General features: G+C 43.5%; 1 protein-coding gene across 1 annotated transcript in view; it reads left to right on the top strand.

Annotated features, from left to right (window-relative positions):
• Positions 1 to 23,193, top strand: part of unc-45 (unc-45 myosin chaperone) — a 41,315-nt gene extending 18,122 nt beyond the window's left edge. The window contains exons 14-20 of the mRNA XM_050184387.2: positions 3,792 to 3,907; positions 5,306 to 5,372; positions 10,956 to 11,069; positions 11,775 to 11,890; positions 13,044 to 13,161; positions 15,946 to 16,092; positions 22,812 to 23,193. Of these exons, the coding sequence (XP_050040344.1) occupies positions 3,792 to 3,907; positions 5,306 to 5,372; positions 10,956 to 11,069; positions 11,775 to 11,890; positions 13,044 to 13,161; positions 15,946 to 16,092; positions 22,812 to 23,099 (966 nt within the window). The 3' untranslated portion in view covers positions 23,100 to 23,193. The remainder of the gene's footprint in view (positions 1 to 3,791; positions 3,908 to 5,305; positions 5,373 to 10,955; positions 11,070 to 11,774; positions 11,891 to 13,043; positions 13,162 to 15,945; positions 16,093 to 22,811) is intronic.
• Positions 23,194 to 24,082: the final 889 nt, after the last annotated feature.

Below are 24,082 nucleotides of genomic sequence, written 5' to 3'. Positions count from 1 at the left end.
ATAGTACTGCAGATTTGTTGAGTTTATTGTACTGAAAGAACATAAGAATGGAACCATTTACTTGCAGCACATGTAAAAGAGAACTAGTCGTAATTAGTTATGGCATGTACAGCCTACTTAAATGATTCAGAGACCAGCCAGTTGCCGGTTTTAATAAGTGACTGTCCCAATGGTGGGAACGTTGTACCAATGGTGCCAAATTGCACCGAATAGAATTTGTTGCTCCAAGCTGCTCCAAAAGGGTCTTTTTTACTCAAATTGTGCCACTGCTGCACCACGACGTAGTTTTGGCAGTGTGAAAATTGGGAATTTACCACGAAATAATACAAATCGTGCGTGACACCACTGCATTCATTGGCCGCATTCATTCATGGTGTCGCAGCCAGGAATACTGCCGCTGTGACAGCCAACACAATAGAATTGATTCCTATTTTTTACGTGCCAACCATGAGGCCAGCGTGAGGCTAGAATGTGTTGGGTTGTCATGCTGGCTTTGCCACTGCATGATCAATGCAGTAGTTTTATGCATCGAGGGCTGATGTGCAATGGCTCTCTGTAGACAAAAAGGTAAACAGTATGCACCGTACCTATTCCTGTTGCTTGCTTGCAACTTTATTTGATGCACCGTATTACTTTATTTCAAGAGAATTTGATGTTGTTGAAATTAGCATCGAGCATTATAACCACATGCACTGTGATCGGGTACTAGACTGTGGTTTATGCTCCTTGTCAACTATGTCTTTGGTAAAGCTTGTGGTAAAAAAATGAGACACAAACAAGCAAGTGGCCCAGCCTAACACCTTCCCCTGTGAGCGGATGTCAGTGGTGTAATAATGAACATTACGTGCTTGCACCGCTGATTATGGTTCATAAAGCAAAATCGGAACGTGCACGATAGCAAACCTATGAAATTGTCCTTCTTTAAAAAGGCAAAGAAAAGAGGAACAATTTCGGCTGCACTAGTCAATTAACTACCTAAATAACAAAAGAGCCTCACTTGCAGTGAAAAGAGACTTGCTAAGCCAGAAAGGACGCAAAAACGAAAGTGGTGGCGACCTGGTCTTGCGGTTCCCGTGCCACCTTGCCGTAACGTCATAGGCTTTGACTCCGACTGCTCAGGCCTGTTCAATCCCACAAGAGCAGAAGACTGTACTCAGCAAATTTCAAGAACCTTTACCGGCCCACAACAGCCCAAATATGAAAAAGCACTTTGAAATCTGTGACATCACGCCGGCACTGGTGTTTCTGCTCAACCTTTAATAAAGGGAACTGTGACCTTCATTTGCTCAACTAATTACTGTGAAATTGAAGTAAATTGAGTTATCAAAGAATCTTTCATTAAAATAAACTGATTTAGTGTTCCTTTTGATAGTGTCCCTCTAATGTCCTTTGTGTGGTTTTGCGTAGTGCCACCGGTAAAAGGTTGTTAAAGGGTCCCTAACCAGGCCACATATCAAATTTCGGTTATATGCTGGAAGTCATGTGCCCCCTAGGGAGCGCTCTACTGCAATAATTTTTCAAATTGGTTCTTTAATAGCTGAGATAGAAATAGTTCAAGTGCCGTGAATCCATGATTTCAGGAGGCGAGCATCACTACCAACACAGACAATCTCACAACTTGCCCCCATCTAGCCTCTGCAAGTGAAATTCCTTTCCTGCATTCTCCCATACTGGAGCTGGAGGATCACATGATGCATGTCACTGGCCCTGGCTTCTTCTTCTCTCTCTCTCTCTCTCTCTCTCTCTCTCACACACACACATTTGTTGTGCGGCGCACTTCCGGTGACGGTCTCGCACGCAAGCTGTTGCGTTTGTCTCATTTCGTGCAGTGCACTGTTTTGCTTGTGGTGCACGAGAACACCCAACTAGTAGTATGAGTCAGGGCTACACTAACACTGAGGCAGATACAAGCAAATCACAGAGCATGATCGCATGCTGGAACATTGTATAAAATGACATAGTTTTGTTCTCTGCGTGTGCAACTTTACAACATGGGAACAAGCAGGCGAAATGGAAGTTGCATCTCTCTTGCTCTGGCACGAAGTAAAACAAGGACACACAGACATCCAGTTTGTAGGTTTTATTATTTCTCTAAACTTTAATTCATCTATTGAAGCAACAGATCAGACATATAACTGCTGTTGCCTTGAATAATTTTCAAAGTCCTGTGTCACTGTAAGGGACTTCACGGTACTGCAAACTACATTAGGCGCACTTGTGTGATTGACATCGACTCTCCGGCTGGAAGCACAGGGCTTGGAGGAGGAGGGCATAGAGCGTTTGTTTTGAAATTTCAGCAATTTTCACAGTGCGTAGCGGTGTAGTACTTTGCAGGCATGATCGTTATCGCGTATTGTATGCACTGCACTCGGCAGTTCAAAATGGCCAGACCTGGTGAGGGGCCCTTTAAGGTAGACTCACTGCTGCCATGGTGGTAGGTGGCCGTCAATCATTTATTTGCTCCTAGTTTGATTATTTAAACTAAAGAGAACAATATCATTCATTTTTATGTGTGCACTTTCGTGGAAACCCCACACCTGCTGCAAACAGCGTTAGTTGCTCCAAAAGTAGATTTTGCTTGCTCCAATGACTGCTCCAAAATGCTGAAGGGCATTCCCACCACTGCTGTCCTTTACTTTGTGCAGTATGCTGTACATGTGTGTAGCTTTAGGGCTATGCAATATTTAGGTTGTTATGTTGCGTTGAGAAATGGTATACCGTATTTACTCGCATAATGATTGCACTTCTTTGTAAAAAAAATTGCCACAAATTCAGGGGTGCGATCATTATGCGGGTTAAATTTCCCATGAAAAGAAACATTTTCTTTTTTCATCCCGCATTTGCTGCGGGATGACTAGCAGGCGGCTGCCGCTGTCAGTGCGGGACACCAAAACACAAATGGCGGCCAGAGGAGCAAGCTGAATGCGATTATTTTTTTTTTCTCGTGAGTACATTACGCGCATTGAAACAGTTTCTTCCGTAGCAGTAATGAAATTATCGTTAATATCGGCAAGTTTGCGACTATAACGTAGCCATGTCCACTTTGAGGGGACAGAAACAGAGATGGGTGCGCTTAGCTGCCAGTGACATAGAAACACATGGCGGGCGTGCTGTGGAAACTGTGGCATTTGTTTTCACTGCTATCCTAATACGGCACGTTTCCGCTAATGGTGAGCGAATATTTTAGCTGCATTACAAGCGTCGGCGTATGAATAGGGTACACTTATGATGTATCAGCGTAAACGTAGCCACTATTGTTGCCGATTGCGATTGATTGCGTGCTCACGTGTGGAGACAAGAAGAATCGAAAGGCGCCCTTTATGTTGTTGTTGACCCAAACCATTATGAAGCCAACAAACAATAAAGCTGAGGCAAGTTTGGTTGTAGCTTTTTCTTTTCATGGAAGTGTGGAAAGTGACGAAAGGAATGAAATGGGGCATCTGCTTAAAAATGTTGAGCGCGTGCAGACCGCTTGGCATGTCTTAAAGAGTCATTCGCATAGCATTCGACAAATGGTAAGCGTGATCATCATTAGCCAGACTTGGCACACGACATATTGCTGCCACAAGTGCAGGGTGCGATCATTACACGGGAAAGAAAAAAATGAAATTGAACTTTGACGACAAAATTCAGGGGTGCAATCATTGCGTGAGTGCGATCATTATGCGAGTAAATACGGTAGTACTAAGATGTTCGACTTTGCAACAGTTGCTGTGCATATCTTGTAAGTGTGCTTGAGTGTTTATGTGCTTTCAAAATTTGTGACCACCATGGTCTTTTACTACTTGTAGGACTCCAAGGAACACGTCGACAAGCGCACGAAAATTCTTGCCGAGTCAGGTGTCACCGTGGCACTCGTGGCCCTGTCATCAACAGAAAGCAAGAACAGTCGGGAAATGATTGCCAGGTAGAACTACCTTTTTGTCTGGCTTAAAATTGATTCCGCCATGTTGTAACTAACACAAAGGTCAATTGCTGAAACCAAGTTAGTTAAGCTAAAGTTAGCTAAGATAGTAGAATAGTTTTTCATTCCAGGATGATGTTGGTTTGGTGCTTTTGTTGACATTCAATACAATTTGGAGGAAAGCACATGGAAAGATGAAATGTCACCATTGGGATGGAACAAGCTCCCATGCAGTTTGTGCTGCTTTAGCGACTGGACTACAAAAGAAGTGGGCTCCTTGAAAAGTACAAGTCAGCAAACAGCCGTTGTCAACTTCTCAAGCTCACAAAGTGTTTCAACATGTGGCAAAAAGCTGCTGCTGCTGGTTAAAAAAAAAAAGAAAGAGAGAGAGAGAGGAAAAAAGAAAGGAAATTTCTTGGTTGTTTGTGAGATTTCTTATGTACACCATGTAGGACTACAGAACATTGTCAAAGAGCTTGTAATGCTGTTTTGTGACATGGCAGGTTATTGCACAGGCTCAAAAGGCACTTAGGCAGAGGCATTTTGGCAAAGGCAAACACATCACAATTTCGGCTTGTCTATCTGGTCGAGAGCAGGTGTTAATGAGAAAGAAATGCAGGGAAAATAGCGTTGTTGATCTCTTCATTATCTCTAACATTCTTGCAGGTGGTGCGGCGTAAATATTGTCATGTGGTAGTGACGGTGAAGAAGGCAGCAAAACTGTGAATGACGAAACTAGCATTTTATTGGGCAAATCTGTGCCCTCAAATGCAAGTTGCACTCAAAGAACAATGATAGCGGTAAACACAGTCGGCGGTCGTCGAAAGTCTGATGTGCCGGTCAAGCGTGTCGGCTTTTATACACCTGTCATCGAAGGTTCCAGAGTAATTGCTGGTGCCCGCGTGTCTTCCAGAAAGTTCTACACCATTCGCGTCGCACATACATGAAACCAGATTACACAAGGTTCGCTAACAACAGAGAGCAAATAAAGCCATTGATAGCATTCGAGAAACTTCTGATACATGCAGGCACGTGCCTGCATGCCTGCATGCGTGATAACATTTGTTAGGCGGTGAAAAGCGGTCACCCGAATAAGATAAAGAAGTCCATGGACCAATATTTAGGAGTGCGGAGCTTAGTAACTGGAAGTAAAAATATTGCTGTGTAAGCTTTGCCAGCTGCAAATTGCCTTGTCGTGATCATCTCACGGATTCTGCGATTATTGTCGCTTTTTTTCTTTGGTCTTGTTAATTTGATTAATTTTCAACATGTTTTTAATGCTTGCAGATGTTGCATACCATCATGTTTTTAACGTGTAGCGTGTCTCTTGAGGAGGAGGAGGGAATGTAAACATATGCTGAATGACCGAAGAATTTATCATCTTTCATTATTTCTCTTCAGGATATTCAATGCAATATGTGAGCATCAGGAACTCCGTGGCCATGTTGTTCAGCAAGGTGGGGCGAAGGTAAGGGAAGTGCACTGCTTTATTTAATTCATGGAAGGCTGCTTGAGAATGTGAAGCAAGAAATACATTAAGTATGTATTATAGCTACAAGACAGTGAATGGGCTGTTACTGTTGGTCGGACCAAGATGACGGCGACGGAAGTGGCCAAAGGCACGCGCAAAAGCTTTGCATCAGTCGCCGCTGCTTGAGGCTGTTGTAACCTTGTGTATAGTAATAATTTGTAAATATATGTTATCCCCGTAACATCCTTTTTGGTGGAGGTGCTGGGTAAACCTGACATTGTGCTGGCTTCATCAACCAAGCACGGAACTTCAAACTGGTCACCGTCTTGGCTGCTCCGCGATGACCACCAAAGTGACGACGGTGCAGCAGCCACCGGCTCCTGTGATTCTGTTACACCCATGAGACCCGGGAACCTTTTCTGGCATGGATGGCTTGGATGTCGAAAAGTGGATCGACATGTATGAGCGCATCAGCGACCACAACATTTGGGACCCCACACTGATGTTAACCAATGTGATTTTCTACCTGAAAGGAACGGCCACTAAAATGAGCTGGGATCTTGCATCCAGCCAACCACTGAATCGTACATTTCATACATACAGGATGTACTGGGCCTTTGTCGAAAAGCTGGCACAAAAATGACCGAAGCTGACAAGATTGCATACATATTGAAGGGAATAGCTGACGACCCGTTTAATCTACTTGTATTCAAGGACTGTACGACGGTCGATGTCATAGTGAAGGAATGTCAATGTTTTGAACAAGCAAAGAGCCGCTGCATCACCCGCCAGTTCCTTCGGCTGCCTAACACCACTGCCACATCATCCTGCGAGGACCCACCAATGTCTGCGCAGTCGACGTCGTCAGATGATGTGCACTGTTCACTGCAAACTCGAAGCAATAATTCCTACGGCCGTCCCTCCAAATGTTGAGTCAGCCAACCTGTCCACCGTGTCGCTCACACAAGCAGTCGTCCGCCAAGAGTTTGCGAACCTGGGTTTATCATCCGCCGTCTGTTCCATCTGTGCACCTGAACGTACTCCTGCAAATGCCGCCCAGAATCAGGACTACCCTTCGCGCTACAGAAACACTGCTGACTGGAGAATGGCAGACGACTGACCCATATGTTTCAACTGCTCACCTGTTGGACACATTGCCTGTCACTGTCGCAGTAGCTGGTCATTGCCTTCAGGCTGGACCACTGGATCTTGGTGTCGTCCTGGAGGCAACATTGAACATTTTTCTCCTCGTTCTAACCCACATGCTTCTGATGCCGCCATTCCACACTCCAGGTTTAGCTGCTCATTGTCCCCACAAAACTCTAACGCCAATCTCTATTCTCTAGCTCCACGACCATGCTGGTCCTTGTCCCCTGCACAGCCTGGCACCTATGCTCCAGAAAACTAAGCTGTGCAGCTCCCAGAGGTGATGCTGCATCAGTGATCCGGTATGAAAATCCTCTGTTGACTGTACCTATGCACTGAAACCTTCTGGACATTCAAATGGATGACGTTACCATTATGGCCCTCATAGACACCGGATCGCAGATTTCAATAATGAGCACTGCTCTCCGTAGTCAGCTCTGCAAAGTTATTACGGCTGCTATTCAGAACACAGTATGAGTCGCTGATGGCAGCACATCGCTGTTCTTGGAATGTGCACTGCCCGAGTGTGCATTGCTGGCCATCAGACCACTTTACCACTCTACCACTTTAAAGTCATGCCTTTTGGTCTTTGCAGTGTGCCGGCCGCATTCGAGTGCGTGATGGATTCGCGTCTTCGTGGCTTGAAATGGCCAACCAGCTTGTGCTACCTTGACGATTTCATTGTTTTTTCGCCTACATTTGACAGCCATCTTCAGCGCCTCTCAGAGACTCTCGAGGTATTTCGCAATGCCGGCCTCCAGCTCAAAGTCTCAAAATGATGTTTTGGACATCGTGAAATAACAGTACTTGGCCATCTCATCAACATAGCAGGTGTCGAGCCCGATCCTGAAAAAGATTGTGCCATGAAGATTTTTCCTGTATGTTGTTTGGCTAAAGACGTACGAAGCTTCATTGGATTGTGCTCTTATTTCCACCGTTTCATCAGTAATTTAGCTGACATTGCACGTCCCCTTAACTGCGCTTCTCAAAACAGACGTTGCTTTTACATGGGGCTCACCCCAAGCTGCTGTGTTTTCGGTGCTTATCGATGCCCTCACGACTTCTTCTGTTTTAGCGCATTTTGATCCAGTTGCGCCGACAGAACTTCGCACAGATGCCAGCGGCCATGGAATCGCTGCCGTCATCGCTCAGCGTCAGGGCGGACACGACTGCGTTATTGCTTACGCTAGCCGCCTCTTCTCTGCTCTGGAGAAGAATTACCCAATCACAGAATGAGAGTGTCTTGCTCTTGTCTAGGCTGTCGCCAAATTTCGTCTCTACCTGTTTGGCCACACCTTCACCATCGTAACTGATCATCATGCCCTCTATTGGCTTTCTTCGCTCAAAGACCCTACAAGCTGCCTTGTTCGTTGGGCTCTTCACCTGTAAGAATACTCGTTTTCGGTAGTACACAAGTCTGGTCAGCTTCATAAAGATTCCAATTGCCTGTCACGGCATCTCGTGAATTCCCCTGATGTTCTCGAGCAAGACACCGACGCCTGCGTTTTGTTTATCTCGGACCTCGTTAATATACGGGACGAACAACGCCGCGACTCAGCTTTACATTCTATCATCGACAGTCTTAGCTCTGCCACACCTGACCCTTCACTCCACTTGTTCAGCCTTCACGACAGCACCTTATACTGCCTTAGTGCCACGAGACATCGAACGGGCTCTTACTGTTGGTCGGACGAAGGCGACGATGACGAAGTGGCCAGAGGCACTCGCAAAAAGCCTTGCATGAGTTGCCGCTGCTTGTGGCTGTTGTAACCTTAGTGATAATTTGTAAATATACGTTATCCCCATAACAGTATAGTAGTAGAATGCCAATTTCTCATCATGCTAAAATAGTGCTTTACACATCAGTTCTGGTTGCATCAAATGTACAGATAACCTAAGATTCAGAATTCTCTGCTTGTTAGGTGTTCTCAATGCTCTTGTGCATTTTGTTGCATTTATGTTTTTCTTTACTTGTTCCTCTCTCTTTTGTGCTGGGTACCAAGCAAAAGATGTCCTTTACTTCCCAAGTTTCTTTTTAGCCTCCCGAGCTTTTCCGTTACCATTTTCTTGCGTTTGTAATCCTACTCCTGCTTGAAACTTGTGCCTCCTTTATAACCTGTGTTGTCAGGCTTTCTTTTCTTTTCGAATATTTCTAAAAACATCCAAGGTGTTGCCTTTGTGTAAGAGAGACTAGACGGGCTGCAAACACATGCAACGTGACTCTATCAATAAACAACAGTGACACTCACCCTTACAAAACCTTGTACAGCCTAGTAGTTACATCAAATAAAGAATATTTATTTATTTATTTATTTATTTATTTATTTATTTATTTATTCAAAACACCTTGCAGGCCCGAAGAATGGGCATTGGGTAAGGGAAGCTTCAAAAGTTTTACATAGCATATAGAGCATACAATTATGCAGAACATAAAAATGCTTTGTTAATAATAATACAAGGAATAATCAAGTTTACACAAACTCTAAAATCCTCAGATCGAAAAAAGAAAAAAAATAGGCATACAAGAAGCAATGCAGACAAGAACTCATTTAAAGTAAGAAATGAATGTTTATTCGTGATGGAATTTTCCTTTGTTAGCTTCAGCTACCAGGATATCTGGAAGGTCGTTCCCAAGTGGATGACACGTGGAAGCGCAGATGAGTTAAAAGCGTCTGTTTTACCATAGATGCGCGTGAAAGAAAGATGATTATGCAATCTTCGTTATGGATCATTATGGATCATTACGGCACAAGACACCTGAGGCAATTGTGGAAACAACTGAGAGTTCACTAAGCTATCCTGCTATAAACGGAAAAACTAACAGAGGTCACAACCAGATAAAGAGTTCAACAGTTACCTGTGATGATGATCTATGTGTGAAGTTCAATTTAGGAAGGCGCCAGGAGATTGATGCAGGGGTCGAGAAGCACCAGCCAGTTACATGCGTGCGTGAGCACAGGCTTGGCTGTTACCTTGCCATTTAAAAAGCAGTCACAGCCAGATGTTGCCATCCCTATTCAAAGGCATGCTGTGATCAAATGAAAACTCTTTGGGTCCAGGCCCAGCCATCTGGCACACCACTTTTCTTTGCCCCGTTGCCCTGCTTCTGGAAAGCAGTCAAGGCCATGCAGAATGCAGCCTGCTACAAGATGATGCTAGGCTGTCGGGAATAGTAGAGCTGGCAAGGTAGAGGCCTCGTCAGCCTGGGTCCAAATTGTGGTCAAGCTACCATCCATGCGCCTTGCCTTGATTGAACGGCCAACATGTTCTCGTCACCTTCAGTGTTCTCTCTTTGTCTGTTTCTTCACCAAAGGCACACCTTAGAACTCGCCAATTGGTGCTTTGTTTTTGCTGTTAACTTGTTCACTGCGGCGTGGGTCATGAGTGCTTTATGGCAGTCATTCCCACTATGCAGCTGTGCAGGACATTCCTGCAGTGCGCATGCAACATCTGTGCTAGAAATTGATGGGGAAGAAAGATTCTTGTTGCTTCTGATATAATGCATCGTGGCACCATCTCTTTGCACTTTGAGAAAGTTTCAAAGGAGCACAACCCCCTGGTGACTCACTGTGGAGGCGGGGGGGGCATGATGCACCAGGGGAATATGTCACGTGACCTACTGATGGGTCGTCATGCACAAGAATCAAGACATCAAAAGGTGCTACTGCCGTAGACATGTTTATGTGCTCTGCAGACTCTCGCAAATTCTCATAGTGGGTCGTTGTCATCGTCTTCTATTGCCACTGGCATCCGAGACACCATGCTCGCTCATCTCACACATAACAAAACCCTTAAAATAAGCAGGGAGGTGGGACTCAATCTTTACATCTCTCACACATAACTGCTTACAACAGCATTGAAACCTCTTTAAAAGCAATCTAAATCAATTTTGGCGCAAGGAAAAGTTCTGGAAGCAGTTTTTTGTTAAAACATCGCCACTGTCCCTGTTGCTCCCTGCTGACAGGGTGGTGCCACTGTACGGCAATGTAGAGCACACTTGTACAACAGAAATTTTACTATAAGGCTTCGTGGCAACAAAAATTTTGATGTAGGGCATGAATTTACTGTAATGCATCCCATTTTGCCATTACACCATACCCGTAGGCACAATTCGTCCCCTTTTAGTCATCTTTCAGACTGTTGTCATTCTCTTCTTCAAATCATCGTAACAATATCTAACCAGCATCCTGACATTATACATCTTGCCCTTAAATTTTGGTTTAGGCTTTATGTGTAAGAAATAATGGTATTTCTCTCTAGCATGCTGCAGCGAAGGTAACAGAAATCCTGTATGCAGACCTTTACCCTAGCCCATGTCTAACAATATGCCGTGAATTTTTACTTGTTTGTATCATCATATGGTTGCATTGACTGTTGAGCGCAGTGCATCAAAAGTAGACAGACTTGCTTATCTTGGTGTTGTGTTCTATGCAGGTGCTGCTCAAACTTGCTCTGGAAAACACACCTAATGGAAAAATGATAGCGGCACAGGCATTGGCTCGGCTCGGAATCACCATTAATCCTGAGGTTGCTTTCCCTGGTCAGAGGGTAAGCCACACTTGTTTTGGTTGCTTGGTGTCGGAACTTTACACATTTATGGTGTTGTCAGCAAGGAGGGACGAACACGAAAGGGAAAATTGTGATCCATGCCTGCTGTAGCATGAAGGCCACAAAGGAAACCCACACAGCTTTTTCAGTTTCACTCTACAGCTTTCTTCTACAGTCAAGGTGAATGACAGTTTTCCCTTTCCTGTTCCTCCCTTCACCTTCAGTGCCATTATTGTTTTCATTCTCTATTTCATCGCCTGAAGGCAAGACATGATGTCAGTGCCATGAGTGAGGCTGGGATGTCTGTATAATTTCTTTAGTAATAAAGGGTATTAATGAGCTTTGTGGCAACTGTCAGAATAAAATGCATTGAAATAACATTTCCCTCCCTTAAAAGAGGGATTAAAGTGAAGCCTATGAACTAAAATTCTTTCTTTCTTCTTTTTCCACCCCCCTTTTAAAAATTTTCAGTCATCATTATGCAATAAAGCAAGTGTTTTCTCCGGCGCTATGGCTGCAGCATCGTTATATACATTGTGGTAATGACAAGCAGTTCACGTATAGGTAAACTGTGACTGGCGTCAATCAATCAGTGACTCGTGTCAACACTACAGTTGATGCATTTGGCACTCATGCTGCATGCTTCTAACCAGTGCTAAATGGAAGTTCGTTGAGATGTTACGCATTGCCACTTTTCTTGCGCAGGCTGTCGAGGTGGTGCGACCCCTTTTGTCCTTGCTGCACCCAGAATGCTCAGCTTTGCAAGGCTTTGAAGCCCTGATGGCACTCACAAATCTGGCGACAGTCAGTGAGAGTGTCAGGTAAGCTTTGCAATTAAAACCGGCTTTTCCGGCTATATAGCCCTTGTTCCTATAATTTTTGTTCACCTTGTGCTTGTCTGTTGAAAAGGGGCCGGAGGACAAGTGGCTGCGTCCATCTCGCAGCCCCAGCCAAACTGGAAAGCCTGGTCAGCAGCTAGATATGCATTAGCAAAATTATGATTAAGTTCTAAATGGCTGTTTTTTTTTTTGTGTGTGTGTGATCTTGACTTGGCTATGTCCTTGTGGGCAATGTGTTGGGGCCCATTGCCAATCTGATTGTATTGTTAGTGAAAGCTGATGTACACTGTGTGTGTTGAATGCCCTCACCTACAACATATGAAGGAAGCGTACAAATGTTATGAGGGCCACAAGCCACTTGTTTGAGAGTCTTGGGCATGTATCCTAGAACACACTTGACCTGGAGTAAAAACATACTGCTGTGATGAAAGCTCCCGTACACTCTGTCTGTTGCATTCCCTCACCTACAGCATATGGAGAAAGCGTACAAATGTTATGGGGGCCACAAACCACTTGTTTGAGATTCTTGGTCATGTACCCTAGAACACACTTAACCTTGAGCAGAAGCATACTGCTTTCATGAGCACTGCAGGCTGACCCTATAGCTTCATAAGCTGTGTTAGGAGTATTACTAGGAGCCTAGGATATTTTGCAGCCTATAACAGGGCCTTGGAATGCTTGGCTCTTGCAAATTCAGTGACCAAGTGAACAGACCAGTGCATGTGCACTGCACGCACAACCAGTGGCAAGCGCATGAACCGTGTGGTAGGCTTGTTATCAAATAATTTTGCAATTCATGCTCCTGTATCCCCTTACAAAATTTGAGTGCCCTCTTCTAGTGGGGACAACCATGCTGTTTTGACTGGTTTTGTTCAGTGGCATTTTATCTTGTGTCAAAACAGAGAGCTGTAGAAGAGAATGAAGACATGAGTAAAAGCTTTTCAAAAAGGACACAAAACTTTTGTCACTGCCTTATGCTTCTTAGTCCTAGATTGAGTAATATGGGAAATATTTACGGATATGTCTCCGTGGAGCCTCAGTATAGCGAGAGGGAAAACTACTGTTGCAAATGATGTGATGGGGCGTAGGAATGTGGTGGAATCTCCTGACACAAACCCATGTTGCATCTCCAAAGGGCCCGCATGATCAAGGATGAAGGCATTACAACAATAGAGAACTATTGCTATGAAGACCATGTCATGCTCAAACGAGCTGGTGTCCAGTGCATCTTGAATTTGATGCAAAGTGAAGAGGCAAGTCAGTTGTATCACTATGCAAATTATTTGTTCATATGGTATTGGGTCATGTGATTTCTGTGTGTGCATGTGTGTGTGTGTGCATGCGCGTTGTCACTAAGAGGTGGCAGCTTTGGGTACTAGACAGTTTAGAGTGGAATTCCCCGAGATATTTCATTGTTTACACTGCACATGTCAAAGTTGCAAACAGCATTTGGGGCTTGCACTGGGCATGCTATTTTTTGTATATGCAGTCAACAACCGATAATTCGGACTCCATGAGGAACATAATTAAGTCCAAACTATCGTATGTCCGAAAAAAAGCTAATATATCCAAAAAAAGATCACTTTATTTACTTTGTAAGGCCCCTGTGCAAGGAACAAGTGGTTGATGCATTGCTTCATGTGCTTCCGCATATGTGCAACCAAATGGGCCTGTATTTCTGCCAGTTTTGAGTTGCGCTGTACGCCGTTGAAAGGACAGCAAAGGCTTGAGTAAGATCCGCATGTGAAGGCTCCGGAGTACACAACACATCATCATCCGAGTCAGAGTCGCTGTTTGACAGTGGGAGAACTTGCTCAATTATTTCATCATCGTTCAGTTTGGCACACGACGAAACCGCGATCTCAATGTCAGTCTTCAAACACAACGGCGGTAGGAATAGGCACACTGCAGCCTAGTAGGTCATCAATGATGCCCACATTTGAGCTCGTTGTGGTAGGCGGCAATTCAGCCTCCAATTGCAGAGTCAGGCTCATTTGGACAGCGAGGGCACGTTGGTGCCATTTTACGCGGCCTGTCTATAACGTCACGAGAAAAACTTCTTGGAGCCAGCAGAGCTCTGTCTGGAATGCAAACAAGCACAAAATGGCAGAATGCTTTTTGAGAGGCAAACTCAACAAACAGAATCACGATAGCGGGCCAAGCATGGCGGGTGCCGGAATAGGATGTGATGATTGCGATGCTGATGTGACTTCGTAATTTAGGCAAAGCCTCCAAGATCGGCACTAGCATTTAAATCTCTGAGGCATAGAGCAGCAACCAAGGCTAGGCCTCAGAGACTACCATCTAGCGTGTAATATCTGAGGCTGCACTTGATGTCTCGTCGAAGTTGCCAGAGGAGATAATGGCAACAGAGTCAGCGTACGCTACAGCCACGGACGGAGTCAGTATAATTGAATGTAGGGCTGGCAGCTGTCCGAAATATCGGTCGTCTTTACACATTAAGTCTGATTGTCCCTTTATTCATTAAGTCTATGGGGCCATTGGCGGTGCCGCGAAGCTGTCCGAATTGGTCCAGCAAAGCAGCTTGCATGGGAGCTCCACAGTAGCCGTATGACCATGGCGTCAATGTGAATGTGTAGGCAGTGTTGGTGTTGAATTATTAGAACAGCCAGCAAACAAGCCCTTAGCGCTTTCGATGAAGGGTGTAAAAACTCGCTTATAAAGCTTTGCTGTCTTTGATGTCTCAGTTTTTCAGATTGACATAAATCTATCTAGGACAATTAAATTTTTTTCTCCTCTCATGTTTAGCACGAAGATCAAATGCTAGATTAGTTGTGTTCTATAGATCAGTTGTCAAAACTGATAGCTTATAGGCTAAGAACAGCAATGTTTCACTGCTGCCAGTCAAGCAGATGGAAATGACTATACGTACATCTAAAGCCATGCATTGTATGTTGACTGGTATTGTTGATTATCCCAATATTTTATATTGAAATTAGCAGTGAAGTTCATGTAAGCACACTATTTAAAAGTGATGTCATTCTAACTTGCTGTTCCATAACATGTGCCCTACATGAGTAAGTCAGAGCAGAACAGAATGATCTTTGAACCATTTTGCTTCAAAAGAGAGGAGTATCATTGCATTATATATTGCTGGTTCTATTGTTATCATAACGAAAGCAATGGAGTAATGAGGTGAAAACAAATGCATGCATGGTAACCATTCTGCTTGGTAAGTTTCCTGCCAGGTGCAGCCTGTAATGTCAGTTGTAGTTTGGCATTTGTGGCATCTGTGTCTACTTTTTGCATCCGATTTGATTTTGTGCTGGCACTGTGTTCCATAAATCAATCAGCCAACAAGCTCATCTAAGTTGCATTCTTTCAAGCACTGTTGCATCACAGCCATTCTGTCTCTTTGTGCAGTATTGGGCGTGACACATCCATCCCACTAGAAGTGCTTCATCCTCTGCTCTTGCCCACTGCCGTTGCTTTCTCTCGTGTATATCCTCAGTTTAATCTCAAATGCTCACATGTAAATGACATGGACAGTGGCCATTTTATGGTCGCCCTGCACTGTGTTCAGTGTGAAAGTACAGCCAGATAGCATATATTCCTTGTAGAAACAGGAACTTTGATCCTGAGAGTAACGACAACAGAAATCAACCCGTAACTTGGGGATGCATCGCTTGCTTGTGCTCTTCCACCAACTGAAGCCATTCAGCGCTAGCCAGCTAACTTGGAAATGTACGAAAACTGCAAGGAATGTTGCGACAGCAAAACGCAGCAGAAAAGAATAATTTTAGTGCAAGACATGCAACGTTCCCTATGTTTCACATCGAGGAACTGCTTTGCTGCATGGCATACTCAACTGTAGGGCTTCTAGTTAAATTATTGTAGCAAGTCTGTTGCTCGCATATGCTTATGAGGCCCTTTTTTATGAAGCATTATTAGAGTAACAGTGTGCCTTTTCTTTTTAAATATTACTTATCTACCTGAAAATGAGTGCTTAACTGCATTGTGTGTATACTGTGCCTCTTTTTTTAAAACCCACACCTTATAATCGGTATATTTGACAGGTGGTCAAGATATATGAGAAAGGTGATCGAGTAAAGTATCTGACGTTATGCCTTGAGGATGAAGACTATGATACAGCCTTAGCTGCTGCGGGAGCTTTGGCCATGCTTACATCGGTCAGCACTGAAGCCTGTCGTAAAGTGGTCGAGGTAAGTCAGCCATACATTGGGCCAGATTATGTCAGGCTAATCGCTATGATCCTAAGTGGCATTGTGAATAAGGTTTCACAGATTCATCAAAAGTGTCGCGTGCAGTGTTCTTAGTTGTTTCTGTATAACTTGTAGTGTAGTAGTTTGTTAAACTGTTCTAGAAAAAATAGACATCTGGAGCAAGCAGCTCAGCACAGTAACTTGCTGTCACGATTCTAAAGAAGTTCCCAGTGCAGGTGGCAATTATTGGAAAGCTTTTTCAGGTCACCATTTCAAACTAATTTAATTGCTAAAGATATCAATGTGCCTCTAGTAGTACAGGCTGACCTCAGATTTTCTCTCAAAATGAATCTCTCTCTCTCTCTTACCCACAGCATTTAGAAACTTGTTTTAGTTATGCAATGAGTTCAAGTTTTGTTGCCAGACACACGCGCTGACTTCTTAAATGTTTGCAAGTTTACAATACTATTTCAAACTTCTCTTTTACTCAGAAAATAACTCCTGCTGTAATCTCAAAATATGCCCACTGCTATAAACTGCTGAAACCACAGGAATGTGGCACCTTTAACGTTTTTGCTAGCGCCTATAGAAACTGATCAATTTCATTGACAGTTTGTCCACAAGCTGTTAAATATTTCTGTTTTAATTATTCTACTAGAAACGTCATGCACCGTCTGAAATCTCAGCTCAGCAACATCATTTTTTTAAGGATAGCAGCAGTGGAGACACAATAGTTTCTCTCAAGTTGTCTAATTTTTCTATACGATGTCTAGGCTGCTTTAATTACCTCTCAAATGATGGTAGGTGCTCGTGAATGCCTGTTATTTTCATAATTGCATTGGGCTAACATAAAGTGCAATTGTATTTTTCCCACTGTAGGTTGCTTTTATCCCTCAGCATTTTGACAGAGTGCATACAAATTATTAAGAGCAGTTCTTCCCCATCCTGTGGGGTTTTCACTCGCACAAGCGCAAGCGCGCACAGTTGGTTTCAGGCTGACCTTCGACAGAACCTTGACTAGCAGTCCAATCTCTTACATGTTGAACACAGGCTCTGCAGGAATGCCTATTCATTACTGTACAATATCGTGCAACACTTCATGTTACTGTACAGCACTACACAAGACCCCAAGCAAAGCATGTGGAGGCTCCAGAGCCACGTGAATGTACGCTAGACCACCTTGCTTGCACATAACAGCTAATTGAACGCGATAATCAAGTGTGAGGAGGCTTCTGCATGCTTCCCTGATTTGACAACCATTGCTTTGCGAGCCTAAAGATTGCAGTAAGAAATGAACCAGGTGCACGCTGCAATGAGCAAACACAAATACTCCCTGTAGATTAGGACCTTATATGTTTTCAAATTTCCAAAGTTACTGCTTTCCCGTATAGCATGGGCGTCGCTATGGCTAGTATTGACGGCAACAAATCTTCATAATTTTGTTCTCATGATCTGACTTACAATAGTTGGGACCTAGGAGCCAGGGGGATGTTCTGTAAAAGTCCACCTAGTGGACTGTCCATTTCGGCCGCTGGTGATTCGATGCAGCTATATGAGCGAAGAGACGAGCGGCTCCAGCGAATCAGCAGCAGCCGAAATGGACAGTCCACTAGGTGGAGCCCTACAGAATACCTCCCCAGATGCATATTTTGTATATTTCAGATTTCTTTGTTACTTTCGGTACTTACTTAAAAAAAAAAGCAAATTATCATTTTCATTTGTGTTCCTTGAGATGCTTCTTTGGAGTTTCACATAATAATTCTCAAAAACTGTCTGAGCAATTAATACTCCTTTAAATCCATTCAAAACACCAGTGATAAAGCTATAATTTTATTAATTGCAATATAAGCTGCAACTACTATGTCCTGAAGTAAAATGTTAAAACATAAGAACACCAAAAATAAGCACATTTCTAGGGGCAATAAAATAGTTAACGAAATTTCCCTGTGCACAAAGGGCCGAAGTACCATGTGAAAATGCTTCAGTATCCATGTCATTGCTATGCATGGTATGTGGCAGTGTGGCTTAAGCATGAAGTGCAAAACGGGAAGGTTAGCATTAATTTTACCCGCTAATAATTTACCATATCCTCTGAAAGAAAAATCTCCCATTCAAAACTGACTTGCCATAACTAGCACTTCAGTTTACTGTCTCTTTAAGAACATGATGTTGTGGCTGTGTGTGCTTTGTTGCTTCTGGTCATGTTGCATACCGGGTGTCCTAGCTTATGCAGAACAAGAAAAAAAAAATATTAAAGCATTCTGTGTGAATGAAACCAACATCATTGTTAGCAACTTCCTGATGAAGCCACTAGAAACAAACTTCTTAATTTTCAATTACAGTATACTCTCCAAAGAAATGAAATTTCAAAGGACTAAAGAAGTGACTTCCATTTATCAGGAGTTCCTTGTACAGAGGGATTGAGGTCATAAGTACACAGGATCCCCTTTAGGGGGGTCTTGAGATACCCCTCGAGCTAGGTGAAAAAATACACATTCCACAGGTAGCATGCACTGCTGTGAAAATCTTAGACAAATTTTTCACTCGTGCGCGGTGTGTGGCGCTCACAAGTGGGGTGCGAAGTCACCTTTTTCTCAAATACTCTTTTCAACAGAAACCTTTTCGTCACCCTTTTCAAGGCTGCCATATTTCATGATATAGCAGATTCCCATACGGCTGCTATTGGCCAATAGCTGATGGCCATCAAGGAGCCTGAGCTGACTGTTCTCTGCTCACTTGGCTGTGCTCACCCATGTAGGAATGAAGATTTGGCCACATTGCTTATCGGGGTGTCGTAGCCATCGGCCCTTTCTAATTCCGATTAGCGTGGAACACTCAACTAGCCTCAGACAGTGCAAGACTTAAGCCGAGACCACACATAGGCTATGCCTGCCGCACCTCACAATGAATAACGGTTAGCATCTACAAGGAAAGTGTGCCAGTGTGTGCTCATTCCCGGATGCTCCTGGCTAGACGTGCCTCGTAATCAGCCTTGTATTGAGCACTACAAAGTGTGCAGTCTGTATTTGCCCACTGTTGGTGCAAGACAAAGCCAGTCCGCACCATGTAGCACGGACGGGCTGAAGCACGCGACCACTCACTTGAGCCCACAGGGCACTTGCAGTTGCATGTAGCCACGCTTTGTTGCATAGCATAAATATCGCGGCAGCCGCAGAGTGCTGTGACGAGCCCGCTCACTGTAACATTGTAAACAGGGTATTGCCGCTCTATCACCACCAGCACTTCTTCGCTCCTTCGGAATGGAGGACATTGAAAGTGAATGGGAAAGGTAAATACTGCCGCTTGAAGTATCTATGCTTGTACTAGGTCTTTTAGAAAAAAATATTTCGGTAATATATTTGTAGGGGTGTAAAAGGTGTTTTTGAGGCTTCAGAGAAATATGCTTCAGGGCCTCTTAAAGGGGCAGATAATAGGTGTAGCAGATCCGATTACAAGGTTGCTTCTTACAAAGTTTCTACATGAGAGCAGCCACTCACTGGAGCTACCAGCACAAAACATAATTATATATTTTTTAAAAATTAATGTAGTCAAGTAAATAACTGTTTTAGTGAAGCAACCACTCTCGAAGTCACCAATAACTTTTGTCTCTGTCTCCAGCGTGAGCACATTGTACAGGCGTTTCTATGCTGCCATCAGAAATGCAAAGTAAGCACAGCTCACCAACATTGCCAACACAAAGGTACAATAGCCAGCCACAGCTGCAGCAGAGCCGCACTGACCATGGCATCAACAACAGCAGCCAGCAAGAGGTGCCTTGGTAGGATGTCCGGATGGTACTGCTATCGACTTCCGTTAATTCGATCCTGGCGGGAATGGCAAAATTGATCGAATTATCTGGAGGGTCGAATTAATCAAGATGCAGAAAAAACACCAAAACTGATTCATCAGACTGATTCATCTGGCAGTATCTCTGCAATTTTAACATGCTCGCGCGCGCACTTGATTTTTTAGCAAAAAAAATTTTTGCACAATGGTGGCCGATTTTCTAAAGTCAGCTTCGCCACACTGTTTTTTTAAGTCAGGTTCGCCACATTTCATTAGTGTTACGCGGCAAAGTATGCAAACGTTGCAAAGGAAATTTTGATTTCGTATCTGATTGTTTCTATTGATTGTACTGCGCAGGCAATTTCTGGCCCAATGTTTCTTAAAACGAAAGGCCTGCGTTAGAATCTGCTAAATACCATAATCAAACACTGTGAGCTACGATTATTGCTCGAAAATCTTCCTAGGGCGGGCCGAAAATAGACGTTTTCTGCGAGAGATGATGCATGCCCAACGCATTCACTCTCCTTTTAAAGGGACTGACAACCGATGTTTACGCACCTAATTCTTTGTGGTGCAATGCAAAGCTCACCCTCAGTAGTGTTTACAGCTGCAGTGGCTACTTCCAAAAGTGTGTGGATATTTTGTAAACAGAATTTTTCGATCTGAGCAGCCTCTAAAAAAAGTAAGAGTCCCTCCTCCAGCAACACTGAGAAGTGAGAGTGATTCCGATAGCCAGCCTCGCAAGTTGTGAAAGCTGCCCATTGTTTTGCCCAACTGTGGTTAACCACCTACATATTGACCTTTTCAACAACAGCTTTTGAAAATAAAAAGCTGGTACAATAAGTTTGCGTTGTTTACGTACATTTATAATTTTTTCGCCGCATCTTTCTCTAAATACACCCCTGTGTCATGGCTGTCGGGGCCTTGTCACTGTTATTCTGTATATAGGTGAGCCAAGCCGACTCATTGAAAAAGAAGGCGAAGGCAGAGCCACTTTTCTGCTCACTGCAAACGAAGGCCTATCTGTACATCGTAAATTATAAAAAGTTATAACAGAAAAAAGTCTACTGCGTTTGAATACTAATGAAAAGACACTAATAGAAGCTCACGTGATCGACCTCTTATGCATCTTCATGTTTTTGCTGCGTGGGGTGCCAAAAGTAATTTGTCGCGACTTTTGTGAACATAAAACTGTAAATCCACGTTTGATGAGAGAAACGTGGCTTGTTTTAACCCATACGATAGGTAATCTTTCTATTCGTGGGGTTAATCTCAATTCATGTTCTGAGCGGTTGTCTGTCCCTTTAAGCTTTGCCGAGAGAGACGCTGCCACTAAAGAAGAAGCTATCGGGATCACCATAGGCGCATGCTTGCTGACTGGTCAAGTTTGAATTACCCGGCAAAGGCCAATTTTAGGAGTGAAATAATAAAATTTTATCCCATGGAAATGCATGGGCACAGGCCGGGGTTGAATTAACTGGAGTCTAAGTAATGAAAGTCTGTTATATTCTGGATGTTGTCAAATTGTCATCTTGTCAGCTCCGATTAGCCCAGAAGGGTGTTGCGGCCTCTCTAATTGGATCAACATATCGCCATTACAGAATTCGACAATATTGTGGAATTTAACGATTTTCAGAATAGCGCTCCTAGTTTTGGTGAGAATACTTGAAGAGGAAAGGCAGGAAAGGAGTGAACAGTGATGAGTGTTGCGATGCGGCAGAGCTAGACCACTCAGTTTCATTTTCCGTAATATTTTTGGTTATGTTACCTGGAGTTGGAAAATATGTGATTCTGCTTAAGGAACATTTTTCTTTTCTTTTTAATTGCCTTAGTGCAAAACCAACCAACCATAAGGCTGTTGTTCTACTTAAGTGGCAATTCCATTTAAGTAATTTCTGTTTACTGAGATTGCACTATATAATCTTTACGGCCAGTGTCAATGCAAGGTTTGCAGAGTGCATTTGAAAACATCGCTCTCGATTGTTTGTGATGTGTTACTGTTTGTGTAGCACCTTTTTCCTTGCTTTGGAGAGCGTCGCTGGAACCTTTAAAAAGCCGCTACAGCTTGCTGCTTGTGCACCATAGCGGCTTTTTCTTAAAGTGGAAAAAAAAAACATGTTTTGAATAAGGGAGCTGGTCATTAACAGTTGAAAGCGATGTTTTCAAATGGGGTGCCCTACAAACCTTGTACTGACATTATAGCCATAAAGTTAATAATTAAAAGGTTAATTTATTACTAATCACTCTATTGGTAAGAAGACGAAAGGTACTAGTGGCTTACTCAGGAGGTTGCTAACAACATGCGAGGGACATTCCGAAAGTAAGTTTCAGCATTTTTTTTGAAAAAGAAGATGGCACACCAGGTGAAATAAAAAATTGCCATAAGAATTCACACCCGTTGTTGGTTCAACAATGTAAGGAGTGTCAGCGGAGGAGGAACAATGCATGCGTAGAGCGCTGAAGAAGAGAGAGTAGCAGCAGACTGACGTGCCCGGGGTTATCGGAGTACAGTCATGATGGCAGACAGACATGTGCTGACAACGTGGTCGCCAATGGAAGTGCGTGCTGTTATCTGTTGTGAATGGGCACCTGTTCCCTGCACTGGAAGCTGCACTCTTGGGACGTCACTTCCTTGCATCGAAGGGCACTCTGTTTTACCAGGGTGGTTTCTTCAAACTGATTTCGCGCTATGACGGATGTCTCAATGTTGGTGGTGACTATGTGGAAAAATAGTGCTACAGCTCATGATGCCATGGTGTATTATTTTTGGCAATAAAGTTTCCGTGTAAAAATGAATGACGCAATTTACTTTTGGAATGCCCCTCATAGTTGGTTTCCTCCACGCAGAAGGCTTAGCCATTTTTTTTAGGTTTCTCCATGCTAGCTGAGGCACTTGGTGTGCTATGTGACACTTGCGAAAAATGCGCGTGCAGGTTAAGGACTGGGCTGAGATTTTTGGCGGCCTGGCTGCTCACAAGGACGAAGGTCTTCAGCACCGTGGCCTTTACATCCTGCACAATCTAGTGCATTCCACACGAGAGGTGGCCGAGAAGCTCGTTGACTCCAAGGTACTGGAGGTCCTTCTGGCCATCACCCAGATTGAAGGGACGGCCAGCAGCGAGAAGGCACAGAAGCTGGCACAGGAGACGCTCAAGAAGGCTGAGGAGTGGAAACTTATTGAGAAGTCTGAGCAGCCTGATGGTGACGACGACGTTCAGTAAAATGTTAGGTAACGCAATTATGTGCGAGCTGACGGTGCACTGTATGGGGGGTGCTGAAAAAACGAGACAATAAACCTGTTTTTATGCTGCTTTATGAAGTGACCACTTGTTTGTCTTTTCTAACTGTGCTTGAGCCTCTCTTGACTTGTTTAATGTGAGGCTGTAGCAGTTCATCTGAAGTTGCCACAGTACAATTGAATACAGAGCAGTAGTAGTCTACCACTTCAGTCAAACCTTGTTATGGCACAGTTGCATCCAGCAAAAAAATACCTTTGTTGTATCTGATGTTTGTTATAAATATATATTAGTTACATACAGATATCAGTCAGGAAATATTGTTTCTTTGTTATATTTGATCATTCATCATATCCATATTTTTATTGAGGTTAGGCTACAGTACTTGTGCAAGTGAATATAATAAAGCAGCACTCTAGCACTGGCGCTGTTCATATCATAATTCTTCAAAAGAATGACTATCTTGATCGTGAAAGTAAATGCATACATCAACACACATCAACCAAATTTTGTCAAGAAATAGCTTCCCTACTAAAGCTCAATAGCATTAACCTAATCTTCTACAGGAACACGATTCAACCTAGAAAGATTGAGGAAGCTTTTCTTTCTGGAGAAAAAAGAAAAGGTACAAACATGCAAAAATATTCAGCACTGTGGTTTGACCACAAAATTAAAAAAACAAAACTTTGCTTCACTTAATTTGATAATAACCAAACACTTCAGCAGACTTGTGTCCCTTCATGGGTGGCAGAGAGTTTAGTTTGGTGTAGTGGCTCCTGAAATGGCACTAGTAATAGCTGAGAAACTAAGATGCCTTCACTAACTTAACTAAAACTTTTAATATCACCTTGGCACACACATTTCAACTGTGGAACGAACCATTCTGAGGACCGTAGCGCCATGCTGGTCCCTGGTGGTCATGTGCAAGGCATTATGGGAGTAGGGTGCGCCGACGAAATGCAAGGTTC

The sequence above is a fragment of the Dermacentor andersoni genome, chromosome 4, assembly GCF_023375885.2.
Source record: "Dermacentor andersoni chromosome 4, qqDerAnde1_hic_scaffold, whole genome shotgun sequence".
NCBI classification, from domain to species: domain Eukaryota; kingdom Metazoa; phylum Arthropoda; class Arachnida; order Ixodida; family Ixodidae; genus Dermacentor; species Dermacentor andersoni.
This window is presented reverse-complemented; position numbering and strand designations above follow the sequence as displayed.